The sequence below is a fragment of the Pristiophorus japonicus genome, chromosome 18 (genome assembly GCF_044704955.1).
Source record: "Pristiophorus japonicus isolate sPriJap1 chromosome 18, sPriJap1.hap1, whole genome shotgun sequence".
NCBI classification, from domain to species: Eukaryota; Metazoa; Chordata; class Chondrichthyes; family Pristiophoridae; genus Pristiophorus; species Pristiophorus japonicus.
This window is the reverse complement of record NC_091994.1, coordinates 93,546,183-93,561,772: the sequence shown is the minus strand read 5'-3', so window position 1 is coordinate 93,561,772 and position 15,590 is coordinate 93,546,183. Positions and strand designations below refer to the sequence as shown.

The 15,590-nt window shown below is 48.3% G+C and overlaps 1 protein-coding gene across 1 annotated transcript in view; it reads right to left on the bottom strand.

Moving 5' to 3' along the window:
• LOC139228898 (segment polarity protein dishevelled homolog DVL-1-like) overlaps positions 1-15,590 on the bottom strand; it is a 160,749-nt gene that overhangs the window by 102,636 nt on the left and 42,523 nt on the right. Inside the window, exon 3 of the mRNA XM_070860395.1 lies at positions 6,083-6,204. Coding sequence (XP_070716496.1) covers positions 6,083-6,204 — 122 coding nt within the window. The remainder of the gene's footprint in view (positions 1-6,082; positions 6,205-15,590) is intronic.

The following is a 15,590-nucleotide window of genomic DNA, read 5'->3' as shown; positions in this document are numbered from 1 at the left end:
TTGGAAATTACGTGCCCTAAACCAGCAGAAATAGTGAAGTTGATCTCCCGAGATGGAGACCCTAATACTTATTGCACACGGCAATCAATGACTTTACACCACATCATTCACAGGGCAACTACTTTCACTCCCTGGACAGGGAAGTCATGGGGCACTGCTTTAAAAAGCCGGATGCCGTATCCATCACTCAGTGTCTCAAATGGTCACTGGGGATGAGGTAACTGATGGGGATTGACTACCGCTGGAACCCCAGGGAGAATCAGAGGGGACCAAACTGGGAACATGGCTGCTCCAGCCTGCAAGGTTACAGGCTTTAGGCTGTGCTGCAGGTGAGCATGCTGCGAAGGTGCCTTTATTGATGTAAATGAGATGGGGTTGAGTGGGTGTAGCAGCCTGTGTTCAGTGCAATCGCTGATGAATTTCAGAGCCAGGCTTTCAAAACACGAATCAATTCTCCCACCGGTTGCTGTAGCAACCCACAAAAAATGGGAAGAGAAAGCGAGATTGCAATGGTGAGGATTTATAAGGCAGTGGTTGAAGCAGCTCTCATTGCAGCTGACCTCCACCAGCAGAAAGCCTGGGGCTCAGTGTACTGTGTATAGTTTGTCGCATCTTTAGAGCTCCTCTGTTTGGAATGCAGTGTCCTGGAAAAAAAAAAACAGCTAAACATTCACTGTGAAGCTTCCAGGGTGACAAACACAGGATTGAGACAGTGCTGAATCCATCGGCGGCAATCCACAGCAGCTGGTGTCACACAGCACATGGTACCAACACAGAATCGTTCCCGAAACGCGCAGCCCGTTCCTCTCTCTTGTTCTGCATGTAAGCTTGGCTCCTCCGCCAGGCTTTTGCCAGCCTCCCATTCTCCACAAACTCCAGCTTTCCCAAACCTCTGTCCTTCACCCCTCCATTGGCGGGCGACTCTTCAGCTCCTTTCAATCCCACTCGCTGGAACTCCCTCCCTAAACCCTCCGTCTCGCCGCCTCTCTCTCCATCTTTAAAAAGCCCCTCAAGTCCCAGCTCTTTGACTGAACTCTCGGTCACCTGTCCTAATCTCTCCCCCTTCACTTGGGGCCAGTTTTACTTACCCCTCTGTGAGAAGCATCCATACAGTTTTATAAATGCAATCAATTGTTGACAGTCACTGTCTGGGCTCGCACGCGAAGAACGGGGGTGAGGAATCTGAGTGCACCCTTATCTGTATCCCAATGAGGGGCACCTTTCATCAAGGAAGGAAAAATTTGCAGAACTATGGGGAAAGAGCAGAGGAGTGGGACGACGACTTCTTTTCGTGTCTTCTCACTGTTCCCTTTGGGTAACAGTGTGAAGTAATGGAAGGATTCGCAGACTGATTATCATCATAGGCAGTCCCTCGAAATCGAGGAAGACTTGCTTCCACTCCAAAAGTGAGTTCTCAGGTGACGATACAGTCCAATACAGGAATTACAGTCTCTGTCACAGGTGGGACAGACAGTGGTTGAAGGAAAGGGTGGGTGGGGAGTCTGGTTTTCCGCACGCTCCTTCCGCTGCCTGCGCTTGGTTTCTGCATGCTCTCGGCGACGAGACTCGAGGTGCTCAGCGCCCTCCCGGATGCTCTTCCTCCACTTCGGGCGGTCTTTGGCCAGGGATTCCCAGGTATTGATGGCAGTCCGACTGGCAGCGTTAACCCTTCTTCCATGGCCGTAACCATTGTTATACCAGCCGATAAGTGATTAGTCCTGTATGGCGGGAGGGTTTTATGGGCTCCCACAACCCATATGATGAGGGGGGGGGCGGGGGGCATCCACCGGACACGTGTATCCCGCTGGATGTCAACCCAGGATTCAAAGCCGGAGCTCCGACTCCACTTGCCGGGACTGTCTGCAGTGGGGTTCACACCCTCCACCTTCAGGCCCAGAGGCGGGAATGCTACCACTGCGCCAAAGGCTCGCTCCCATCCGAGTGGGACTAATTGGATAGCTTTTCAAAGAGCTGGAACAGGCATGATGGGCTGAATGGCCTCTTTCTGTGCTGTATCGTTCTCTCTCTGACCAAAGTGGAAGGAGAATCAGGGAAAGGAGGGCAATCGCCGAGACATCGTCAGACTGTCCCTGTGAAGCGCCAAGCAGTCACCTCCACACAGGCTGAGGCAGAGGACCAGGAGCCAGTCAGGCACTCGGCAGACACAGGACCCAGCAGAAGCATCAAAGGAAGAGTAATAGAGGCATTTATGGGGAAGCTGGATAATTACATGAGGGAGATAGGAATAGAACACTATGTTGGTGGGGTGAGAAGAAATAGGGTGGGAGAAGACTTGTGGGGGGCATGGACCTGTTAGGCCAGATGCCCTGTTTCTGTGTAAATGGTGTGGACAAAGGCAGTTACTGTGACATACGGCAAAGCAGACTAGCAGTGACACGGTGCAATCCATGGATTACTTGCCAGCAACTGATTGTGAACTGTGCATTATTATTCAGGTGTTCAGATATTGTACTCATAAACTTCAGTGCTGCTATATTGCTCCCTACACACTTTAAAAAGATCAAAAATAAATGCAACAAGAAATGGGAATCAAGATAGTTTAAGGGCACTTAATAACAAGAATGGGCATGTCATGCGAAAGTCATGGCTATAAACTTTGAAAAAAAATTTGCTGCACAGCTGAAGGATTTTGCTCTACAAAAATTAGGTGGACTCAGCCCCAAATTTAATCAAAATAAAAAACATAAAAACAAATGAAAGGCTGTATGGGACAGCGATCAAAACAACAACTTGCATTTATATCGCGCCTTTAACGTAGTAAAATGTCTCAAGGTACTTCACAGGAGGGATTATCAAACAAAATTTGACACCGAGCCACATAAGGAGATATTGGGACAGCTTGATAGATAGGTTTTAAGGAGCATCGTCTTAAAAGAGTAGAGATGGAGAGATTTAGGGAGGGATTAAAATTCTGGCACAAGAAGCCAGAATTGGAGGAGCGCAGAGATCACGGAGGGTTGTAGAGCTGGAGGAGGCTACAGAGATAGGGAGGGGCGATACCATGAAGGGATTTGAACACAAGGGTGAGAGTTTTATAATTGAGGAATTGGGGGACAGGGAACCAATGTAGGTCAGCGAGCACAGAGGTGATGGGTGACTGGGACTTGGTGCAAGTCAGCAGGTCAATAATACTGCATTTGTTAAAATTGATTAGATACCCATCCTCCCTCACAGAGGTAACATTGCACAGAGACAACATCTGCCCTTTGGATCCTGCACAGGCAGTTTGCTGCAGTTCCTGCAAACAAACAGCAGGGGGAGCTGGCTACCCAGTCTGAATCCAGCACACAGATTTACACACAGGGAAAGGAATGGGAACGGCCATGCTTCCTCCAGACCCACTCCGTCTGTAACCCCTTCAGTGCCGGGGGCGCAGGCTGGAATTAGTCAGGGAACATCTGCTTTTGTCTTGGTCCAGTTTACACCTCACCTCCCACCCCCAAAGCCACTGACTGACTCTGGGGCTTGATTCCACAGGTGCCAGATGCCCTTCACGTGATCTCAGATAGTTATGCCAGCATGGTAATCAACCGGGGGGGGGGCGGAATCATACCCCATTGTGTCCCTGTGTGACACCTATTGGTCAGTTCTTGACTGCAGGGCTGTTAATTCTCCTCCTTCATTGGGCGATACCGGGAGGAGTTGTTGTGGGGTCAAGGTTCAAAGAACAGAACAGCTGGATCCAGTGACCTGCAGACTGATTCGTCTGCACAATGCTGACACAGTGTCGATCAACAGGATGCAGACTTTACTACACAAGGACACAAGACCTCCAGCCCATCCCTTCTAAAGGTCCTAATCAGCAGTGGGCTACCCTCAGTCCAGATGTTCCATGTGTATCCTGCTCACACCCATGGAACAACATGAATTAGCTCAAAGTAGTATTGTTAAATGACTGGAGCCCGACAGCTGCTGTTGTAAGGAAGTGGCTGTTAACGCAGTTATTGATCCTTTCACTGCAGAAACATAATGGTGCAGCACTGTGACGTGGTGTAGTTAAAGAATTAATCCCTATCCACTGTAGGGTAAAACTCACAACTAAACTAATACCCTCTGATATTGAGGTAATGCTGCTGTGAGTGCTCAGAATTCATCCCATCCAATGACAGACCTGTACCCATCAATGCCTTCAGGGGAGGAGGGGATCTGAACCCCAGTGAGAGTCAGCACCTTCAGGGGAGGGGGACGGAGGATGATAAGATGGGCGGAGCTCTGACTGCAAGCCATTTACCTCTTGGGGAACCGGGAATGACAGCGGGGAGACCAGGAAATGCGGAGGAAAGAATTAAAATGCAGAACAGAAAATTCTGTCATTCAGTTTGCCGCTTCTCACCTGTGTCAGACCCCATGACCGCGCTCCCTTGCATGGAAACACATGTATTAAAGAAGAGTCAGAACATAAGAACTAGGAGCAGGATTAGGCCATTTGGCCCCTCAAGCCTGCTCCGGCATTTAATAAGATCATGGCTGATCTGATCATGGACTCAGCTCCACTTCCCCACCCGCTCCCCATAACCCCTTATATCGTTTAAGAAACTGTCTATTTCTATCTTAAATTTATTCAATGTCCCAGCTTCCACAGCTCTGTGAGGCAGCAAATTCCACAGATTTACAACCCTCAGAGAAGAAATTTCTCCTCATCTCAGCTTTAAATGGGCGGCCCCTTATTCTAAGATCATGCCCTCTAGTTCTAGTCTACCCCATCAGTGGAAACATCCTTGCTGTATCCACCTTGTCAAGCCCCCTCATAATCTTATATGTTTCGATAAAATCACCTCTCATTCTTCTGAATTCCAATGAGTAGAGGCCCAACCTACTCAACCTTTCCTCATAAGTCAGCCCCGTCATCCCTGGAATCAACCTCGTGAACCTTCTCTGAACTGCCTCCAAAGTATATCCTTTCGTAAATATGGAAACCAAAACTGCACGCTGTATTCCAGGTGTGGCCTCACCAAAACCTTGTATAGCTGTGGCAAGACTTCCCTGCTTTTATACTCCATCCCCTTTGCAATAAAGGCCAAGATACCATTGGCCGTCCTAATCACTTGCTGTACCTGCATACTATCATTTTGTGTTTCATGCAGAAGTACCCCCAGGTCCCGCTGTACTGCAGCACTTTGCAATCTTTCTCCATTTAAATAATAACTTGCTCTTTGATTTTTTTCTGCCAAAGTGCATGACCTCACACTTTCCAACATTATACTCCATTTGTCAAATTTTTGCCCACTCACTTAGCCTGTCTATGTCCTTTTGCAGATTTTTTGTGTCCTCCTCACACGTTGCTTTTCCTCCCATCTTTGTATCATCAGCAAACTTGGCTACATTACACTCAGTCCCTTCTTCCAAGTCATTAATATAGATTGCAAATAGTTGGGGTCCCAGCACTGATCCCTGCGGCACCTCACTAGTTACTGGTTGGCAACCAGAGAATGAACCATTTATCCCGACTCTCTGTTTTCTGTTAGTTAGCCAATCCTCTATCCATGCTAATATATTACCCCCAACCCCGTGAACTTTTATTTTGTGCAGTAACCTTTTATGTGGCACCTTGTCAAATGCCTTCTGGAAGTCCAAATGCACCATATCCACTGGTTCCCCTTTATCCACCCTGATCGTTACATCCTCAAAGAACTCCAACAAATTTGTCAAACATGACTTCCTCTTCATAAATCCATGCTGACTCTGCCTGACCCATTAATTTCTCCAGTACTATTTTTTTTACTAATACTAATTTCTTTCAATTCCTCATTCTTGCCAGACCCTCGGTTCTCCATCATTTCCGAGAGATTTTTTTGGCATCTTCTTCCTTAAAGGTAGTCATAAAGTATTTGTTTAATTTCTCTGCCATTTCCTTATTCCCCATTATAATTTCTCTTGTCTCAGCCTGTAAGGGACCCACATTTACGTTCGCTAATCTTTTCCTCTTTACATACCTATAGAAGCTTTTACAGTGTGTTTTATGTCTCTGGCTAGTTTATTCTCATATTCTATTTGCGTCTGATATTTCTCTCCACTCAGTGAAGCTCCACTCTAGAACTCGAAGAAGAAAAGAAGTTCTTACTGGAAGGATGGTGGCCTGGAGTCGCCGATGCCTCCGGTCCTCTCGATGGGGGGCGGTAACTCTGACTGACTGTCCGCACACTGTGAGCCCCCATCAGATATCGAGCCTTCGGCCAGGACCAGCTGTGAAAAGAGAGAGACACAGTCTGAGGGGGAGTGACTGAGGGGGAGGGGCAGAGACCGATGGAAAGGGAGGAGAGACCGAGGGAGGAGGTGGGGCCGGGGGGGAGGGGAAAGAGGGGAAAGAGAGTGGGGGAAGAGACCTGGAGATGGGCGGGGTGGGGGGGGGGGGAAGGAAGAGAAGATGAGATTAAAGGAGATGGGGAAGGAGACCGTGGGGGCTGGGGTATGAGACATAACGGGGAAAGGGGATTTGGGGGGGGGGGGGGGGAAGAGAAGAGACGGAGGGGGAGCAGGGGAGGGGAGAGAGAGACCAAGGGGGGTTGGGGAAGAGACTGAGCTGGGGATTGTGGGGGAGGAGGGGGAAAGAGAGAAAGAGGGGAGAGTGTAGGGGGAGACTGAGGGAACCCATACAAACCCCTGCACACACATGCACACAATCGTGCACTCATTTACCTCCATCTCTCAGAAAATTGGGGCAACCAAATTTTCTTTTACAAGACCAAATTCCTCACATTTTACACTGGGGGAATGGGCTGTCTGTCAAGTTGCACACCGGAAGCTCCCCTCCTCTTTCCCCGGTCAGTGTTGAATTAACTGACCCCTAACCCTCTGACAATTGGGCCCTGCGACCCCGAGTTAGGGCAGGTGAAAGCAGCCTGGGTTCCTGTCCGGTTGGGTATGAAGGCTGGTGAGGAACAGCACAGGCTCGACTGTGAAGGCCTAGCTGCCAGTGGTGGGGTGAAGGGAGAGGATCTGCATAAGAAGAAATGGTCAGGGGAATGGGGAGTTCAGGCTGGGGTTCGAGCACTGCAATGAGTTTGAGGGAGGAATGTTGCCCGGAGCACATCGGGGCAATGCTCTGCTCTCTTCAAATACAGTCTACTGATAATTCAAAGATCTCTTTTGAGCTAACAATTATCCAATCATTTGAATTTAGCAACATAAATAATACAGCTAAGTGCTAAGAAAAATATAAATGTTCAGATAATTCAAATAAATTGTAAATTCTAGTTATATGGGATCATTAACATCCACCAGACCCACCAGGACATCATGTCACCCCTACAATGTTTAATGCCTCATCTGACGGCCCCTCCGACAGTGCAACGCACCCTCAGTACTGCCCCTCCGACAGTGCAACGCTCCCTCAGTACTGCCCCTCCGACAGTGCAAATGCTCCCTCAGTACTGCCCCCAACAATGCAACGCTCCCTCAATACAACCCTCCCTCAGTAATGCCCCTCCGACGGTGCAATGCTCCCTCAGTAATGCCCCTCCGACAGTGCAGCGCTCCCTCAGTACTGCCCCTCCGACAGTGCAGCGCTCCCTCAGTACTGCCCCTCCGACAGTGCAGCGCTCCCTCAGTACTTCCTCTCCGACAGTGCAATGCTCCCTCAGTACTGCCCCTCCGACAGTGCAGCGCTCCCTCAGTACTGCCCCTCCGACAGTGCAGCGCTCCCTCAGTACTGCCCCTCCGACAGTGCAGCGCTCCCTCAGTACTGCCCCTCCGACAGTGCAGCGCTCCCTCAGTACTTCCTCTCCGACAGTGCAATGCTCCCTCAGTACTGCCCCTCCGACAGTGCAGCGCTCCCTCAGTACTGCCCCTCCGACAGTGAAGCGCTCCCTCAGTACTGCCCCTCCAACAGCGCAGCGATCCCTCAGTACTGACCTACCGACAGTGCAGCACACACTCAGTATTGCCCCTCCGACAGTGCAGTGAAACTCCTTCAGTACTGCCCCTCCGACAGAGCAGCATTCCCTCAGTACTGACCTTCCAAACAGTGCAATGCACCCTCAGTGCTGCATTGGGGTGCTCACCCAGATTATTGGCCCTCGTTCTGAAGTATGGCTTGAACCTACAATAATCTAACTTGAGGATTGCCAAACAAGCCAAGCTGCAGTAATGCCATCAGCCAAGAATTTGCACAAACAATAAATTAATAAAAAATTGCTAAACTGGTGACAAGCTGGTGTTTGCAAGCTTGTTGAGTATTTCTTCCTTGCTGTCACCATGATATCTCCGTTAATAGGGCACTTTAAATTCCATTTATTAATAAGCCCAGCCTGTTCCTCTTTATGATGGGCGTCAAGTTGATCCATATCACTTTCCGCTCTGTATTATTAGATTACTGCCCTGTGGTACTGAGGGCACATCACACATTTCCTCCTCTGCCCCAGTGTCCCCAGGTATTTTTATAACATATCCTGTTTATTATTTTTCACTGTTTTCTTTGCAAGTAGTGAAAGGGCTTAAAGTATAAAATCAGCCATTTTCTGCAGTGGGATGGAGGGGTGTCTCTGTTAAAAACACAGCAGGGGACAAAGAAAAAGAAAGGGAGAAAGAAAGGGAGGGTAAGAGCGAGGGAAAGAAAAATAGGGAAAGAAAAAGATAATAAAGAAAAACAGCAAGAATGAAAGAGAAAGAGCAAATAAGTGACGGAGAAAGTGAGAGAAAAGAAAGAGACAAAAAGATGAAAACAGGAAAGGTAATTTGTACCGATCATGTCCTTAGTACGTCCCAAGTATTTCTGAAGTGAAGTCACTATTGTAATGTAGGAAACGTGACAGCCAATTTGTGCACAGCAAGGTCCCACAAAACAGCAATGAGATAAATAACCAGATCATCAAATGAGCAGAACTCCCCTACTCTTCTTCAAATAGTGCCATTGGTCCATTTATTCTCCGCTCTGTTTTATTAGATTACTGCCCTGTGGTACTGAGAGCGCAGGCAGGGCCTCAGATTAACGTCACATCCAAAAGACCGCCACGCAACTGGAAGCGTCAGCCACGATTATGGGCTCCAGTCTCTGGAGTGGGACTCAAACAAAAGCTGACTCTGCGGCGAGTGTTACCTCTGAGCTAAGGCTGAGAGCGCGAGAGACAGAAAAAAAAAAGAGGGCAAGAAGAAGGCAGGAGATAGACTTCCCACCATCCCACTGCATCACCAGGAGCATATGCAAGGCTCTCTCGCAGCTCCCTGCATGGCTCAAAGGGTAAATGGACTTCAGTGTGTGGTATGGAGCTACACCGACCAAACGGTCGTGGGCTTCATTCCTGGTCTGTGCTGGGTCAGCTGATCGCAGCCACAGCAGCAGGGAGTACAACCGACCTCAGTGTCCATGGGTTAAGGAGGAAAAATGAGTGTGGCTCATCAGGAGAGAAGAAGATTGGTTACAATGCTTCACAATGTCGAATAACTGCTGACACTTACAAAGAGGTACAGGGGAGGGGGAAATCGGAGCCACACCCCTGAACTTCTCAGATTCTCCTATTACTGCAACCAATGCCAGATTGATCCCAGAGTGAGAAATTGTGAGCAGAAGCGTTTGAGCAGAGGTTCGGTCCAGGAACGACTTCCATATCCACGATCATGGGCATCCAGTCACCTCCAGGTTGGCTCAAAATGGCAAAACCCAAAATTACAGTGGCTCCGCAGCTGGGAGACTCCTCACTGACACTGAGGCCAAATCCTTCACCATCCATTAGGCCTCAGGCAGGATATAGAGGAGGCACATTGTGAGGGGGCGGGGGGGGGGGGGAGATAGAGGAGACGCACTGTGAGGGGGGGAGATAGAGGGAACACACTGTGAGGGGGGGGGGGGAGATAGAGGAGGCACATTGTGAGGGGGGGGGAGATAGAGGAGACACAATGTGAGGGGGGGGGGGGAGATAGAGGAGACAGACTGTGAGGGATGGGGGGGAGATAGAGGGGACACACTGTGAGGGGGGGGGGGGGAAGAGAGATAGAGGAGGCACACTGTGAGGGGGGGGGGAAGATTGAGGGGACAGACTGTGAGGGAGGGGGCGGAGGGAGATAGAGGAGGCACACTGTGAGGGGGGGATAGAGGGGACACATTGTGAGGGGGGAGATAGAGGGGACACACTGTGAGGGGGGAGATAGAGGGGACACACTGTGAGGGGGGAGATAGAGGGACACACTGAGGAGGGGGGGGATACTGTGAATTGATGAGACAGCGAGATACCTCACAACAGGTGGGGGGGGGGGGGGGCGGTTGAAGAAATAGAGGGCTAGAGAGAGACAACCCCACAGAAATGGGAGGCAGGGGTAGGGAGGTGATACAGTAACAGCTGTGGAACCAGGCTGTCCTGGAATATTTGAGTAATGAAACGTGAACTTTGAAATCTTTTATTCCATCTTTCGGCTGTAAAACTGGTAATTACTGCCGGCCCACAACCACACCTTGATTTACAGCACAACCAGATGATAAACTGCTTCTGGCTTGTCAGTGTCTCGGAGGAACTTGCTGATTTGATTTTGCATTCTCCGGCTTCCTGCTGAAGGTTCGGGATTTCATGCGACATCAGGGGCAAGAAATCAAAAGACTCCCAGCTGCCCCAACAGTCAGTGGGTAGATAGCGCCCTGGGCCCAATCCTGACCACACCCCATGTTCACACACCACTTGATCTAGCAGGAGTCACAGGACATTGATCAACCCTGGCTGATTTCTCCCTCTCCCTAACCCAGGGATCACTGGACAGTGATCAGGAGCAAGAACCCTGTCTGATTACCCCTCCTTCTAACCCAGGGATCACTGGCAGTGATAAGGAGCAGATACCCTGGTTGATTTCCCCTCTCCCTAAACGTGCGGTGCTCTCCTGTTCCGTGTGGGGCTCAGTCCCACACCAGGCGTTGTTCTCCTGGTCCGTGGGGCTCAGTCCCACACCAGGCATTGTTCCCCTGGTCCGCGGGGCTCAGTCCCACACCAGGCATTGTTCCCCTGGTCCGCGGGGCTCAGTCCCACACCAGGCGGTGTTCCCCTGGTCCGTGGGGCTCAGTCCCACACCAGACGGTGTTCCCCTGGTCCGTGGGGCTCAGTCCCACACCAGGCGGTGTTCCCCTGGTCCGTGGGGCTCAGTCCCACACCAGGCGGTGTTCCCCTGGTCCGTGGGGCTCAGTCCCACAACAGGCGGTATTCCCCTGGTCCGTGGGGCTCAGTCCCACACCAGGCGGTGCTCTCCTGTTCCGTGTGGGGCTCAGTCCCACACCAGGCGGTGTTCCCCTGGTCCGTGGGGCTCAGTCCCACACCAGGCGTTGTTCTCCTGGTCCGCTGGGCTCAGTCCCACACCAGGCGGTGTTCCCCTGGTCCGTGGGGCTCAGTCCCACACCAGGCGGTGCTCTCCTGTTCCGTGTGGGGCTCAGTCCCACACCAGGCGGTGTTCCCCTGGTCCGTGGGGCTCAGTCCCACACCAGGCGTTGTTCTCCTGGTCCGCTGGGCTCAGTCCCACACCAGGCGGTGTTCCCCTGGTCCGTGGGGCTCAGTCCCACACCAGGCGGTGCTCTCCTGTTCCGTGTGGGGCTCAGTCCCACACCAGGCGGTGTTCCCCTGGTCCGTGGGACCATCTCTCAGAGTCCTCTTCTGCCCTCTCAGGTTAATGTAAAAGATCCTATTGAAGGACAGAAGAGTTGTCAGGTGTCCTGGCCAATATTTATCCATGAATGAACACACAAAAACAAATTAACTGATCATTCACTCAGTGCTGTTTGAAGAACCTTGTTTTATGAAACTAGAATCAGCTTTCGTTCAGTAGGGAAGGTACAATAACACTAGGGGGCAGCAACAGGGGTCAGTCCAGAGTCACACACACATACTGATGAAAATAACTTTTTACACAGTTTAATCATTCACCAAGTCACTGTTACTGTACAGGTTTAGAGCAAAGAAAGAAGCCATTCAGCCCATCATTGCTAAAGCAATCCCACAAATACTATACAACAGTGACTCGTGCAACAAAAATATCTTTCCCTTTTGGGATTCTCCTGCCTGGATAGTTGAGATGGGACAGTTCACAATTGTCAGCTGCATTGTTCATGTGAGCCGGCAGGATGGACAGAGGCTGGTCAGGTGAGATATAGAATCCGTAAACATTTGTGCAACATTCTCCCCACTAGTCCCTCACTAGGTGGAATTAACTGAGGCTTATAAAAAAGGAACGGCAAGAATCATGGGCGATTTTAACCTTTACATTGATTGGACAAAGCAAATTAGCCAGGGTAGCCTTGAGGAAGCGTTCATAGAATGAATCCGGGATAGTTTCCTTGAACAGTACGTTGCGGAACCAACCAGGGAGCAGGCTATCTTAGATCTGGTACTGTGTAATGAGACATGATTAATAAACAATTTCCTAGTAAAGGATCCTTTAGGAATGAGTGACAATAACATGGTTGAATTTCAAATTCAGTTGGAAGGTGAGAAAGTTGGATCTTTAACCAGTGTCCTAAGCTTAAATAAAGGAGACTACAAAGGTATAATGGCAGAGTTGGCTAAAGTGGACTGGGAAAATAGATTAAAGTGAGGGACGGTTGATGAGCAGTGGCAGACATTTAAGGAGATATTTCATAACTCGCAACAAAATATATCCCAATGAGAAGGAAAGACTGTAAGAGAAGGGATAACCATCTGTGGCTAACTAAGGAAATAAGGAATGGTATCAAATTGAAAACAAGGTCATACAATGTGGCCAAGACTAGTGGGAGGGAGGCCAGAGGATTGGGAAACTTTTGAAAGCCAGCAAATAACGATTAAAGAAATTAATGAGAGAGGGAAGATAGATTATGAAAGTAAACTAGCATGAAACATAAAAACAGATAGTCAGAGTTTCTACAGGTACGAAAAAAGGAAAAGAGTGGCTAAAGTAAATGTTGGTCCCCTAGAGGATGAGATTGGGGAATTAGTAATGGGGAACAGGGAAAGGGCAGAGACTTTGAACAAATATTTTGTATCGGTCTTCACATAGAAGACACTAAAAACATCCCAATAGGGGATAATCAAGGGAGGAAGGAAATTAATATAATCACTAAAGAAGTAGTACTCAGTAAAATAATGGGACTAAAAGCAGACAAGTCCCCTGGACCGGATGGCTTGCATCTTAGGGTCTTAAAAGAAGTGGCTGCAGAGATAGTGAATGCATTGGTGGTAATCTACCAAAATTCCCTGGATTCTGGGGAGGTCTTAGCAGTTTGGAAAACAGCAGATGTAACACTTTCCAGTTCACAAACAGGAACTAGTGCGGTGTCACAGGGATCGGTGCTGGGTCCCCAACTATTTACAATCTATATTAATGACTTGGATGAAGGGACCGGGTGTAATGTAACCAAGTTTGTTGATGATACAAAGATGGGTGGGAAAGAAAATTGTGAGGAGGACACAAAAAATCTGTAAAGGGATATAGACAGGCTAAGTGAGTAGGCAAAAATTTGGCAGGTGGAACATAATGTAGGAAAATGTGAGGTTATCCACTTTGGCAGAAAAAAAATAGAAAAACAGATTATAATTTAAATGGAGAAAAATTGCAAAGTGCTGTAGTACAGAGGGACCTGGGGGTCCTTGTGCATGAAACACAAAAAGTTAGCATGCAGGTACAGCAAGTAATCAGGAAGGCAAATGGAATGTTGGTCTTTATTGCAAGGGGGATAGAGTATAAAAGCAGAGAAGTCCTGCTACAACTGTACAGGGTATTGTGAGGCCACACATGCAGTTTTGGTCTCCGTATTTAAGGAAGGATATACTTGCATTGGAGGCTATACAGAGAAGGTTCACTAGGTTGATTCTTGAGATGAGGGGGTTGACTTATGAAGACAGGTTGTGTAGGTTGGGTCTATACTCATTGGAGTTCAAAAGAATGAGAGGTGATCTTATCGAAACATACAAGATAATGAGAGGACTGGACAAGGTGGATGCAGAGAGGATATTTCCATTCATAGGGGAAACTAAAACCAGGGGGCATAGTCTCAAAATAAGGGGTCGCCCATTTAAAACTGAGGTGAGGAGGAATTTCTTCTCTTAGAGGGTTGTAAATCTGTGGAATTCTCTGCCCCAGAGAGCTGTGGAGGCTGGGTCATTGAATATATTTAAGGCAGAGAAAAAGACAGGTTTTTGAGCGATAAGGGAATAAAGGGTTATGGGGAGCGGGCAGGGAAGTGGAACTGAGTCCATGATCAGATGTGATCTTATTAAATGGTGGAGCAGGCTCGAAGGGCCAAATGGCCTACTCCTGCTCCTATTTCTTGTGTTCGAAATAAAGTAAATGAGTTGACGGCACAAATCATTACAAATGGGTATGATTTGGTGGCCATTACAGAAACGTGGTTGCAGGGTGGCCAAGACTGGGAATTAAACATACAGGGGTATCTGACGATTCGGAAAGATAGACAAGAAGGGAAAGGAGGTGGGGTAGCTCTGTTAATAAAGGATGATATCAGAGCAGTTGTGAGAGACGATATTGGCTCTAATGAACAAAATGTTGAATCATTGTGGGTGGAGATTAGAGATAGTAAGGGGAAAAAGGTCACTGGTGGACGTAGTTTATAGGCTCCCAAATAATAACTTCACGGTGGGGCGGGCAATAATCAAGGGAATAATGGAGGCATGTGAAAAAGGAACGGCAGTAATCATGGGGGATTTTAACCTACATATCAATTGGTCAAATCAAATCGCACGGGGTAGCCTGGAGGAGGAATTCATAGAATGCATACGGGATTGTTTCTTAGAACAGTATGTTATAGAACCTACAAGGAAGCAAGCTATCTTAAATCTGGTCCTCTGTAATGAGACAGGAATAATAAACAATCTCCAAGTAAAAGATCCTCTAGGAATGAGTGATCACAGTATGGTTGAATTTGTAATACAGATCGAGGGTGAGGAAGTACTGTCTCAAACGAGCGTACTACGCTTAAACAAAGGGGACTACAGTGGGATGAGGGCAGAGTTGGCTAAAGTAGACTGGAAACACAGACTAAACGGTGGCACAACTGAGGAACAGTGGAGTACTTTTAAGGAGCTCTTTCATAGTGCTCAACAAAAATATATTCCAATGAAAAAGAAGGGCGGTAAGAGAAGGGATAACCAGCCGTGGATAACCAAGGAAATTAAGTAGAGTATCAAATTAAAAACCAATGAATATAAGGTGGCCAAGGTTGGTGGAAAAATAGAAGATTGGGAAAATTTTAAATGACAGCAAAGAATGACTAAGAAAGCAATAAAGAAAGGAAAGATAGATTACGAAGGTAAACTTGCGCAAAACATAAAAACGGATAGTAAAAGCTTTTAGATATATAAAACGGAAAAGAGTGACTAAAGTAAATGTTGGTCCCTTAGAAGATGAGAAGGGGGATTTAATAATGGGAAATGTGGAAATGGCTGAGACCTTAAACAATTATTTTGCTTCGGTCTTCACAGTGGAAGACACACAATCTATGCCAGAAATTGCTGGTCACAGGAATGTGGGAAGGGAGGACCTGGAGACAATCACTATCACTAGGGGGGGGTAGTGCTGGACAGGCTAATGGGACGCAAGGTAGACAAGTCCCCTGGTCCTGATGAAATGCATCCCAGGGTATTAAAAGAGATGGCGGAAGTTATAGCAGA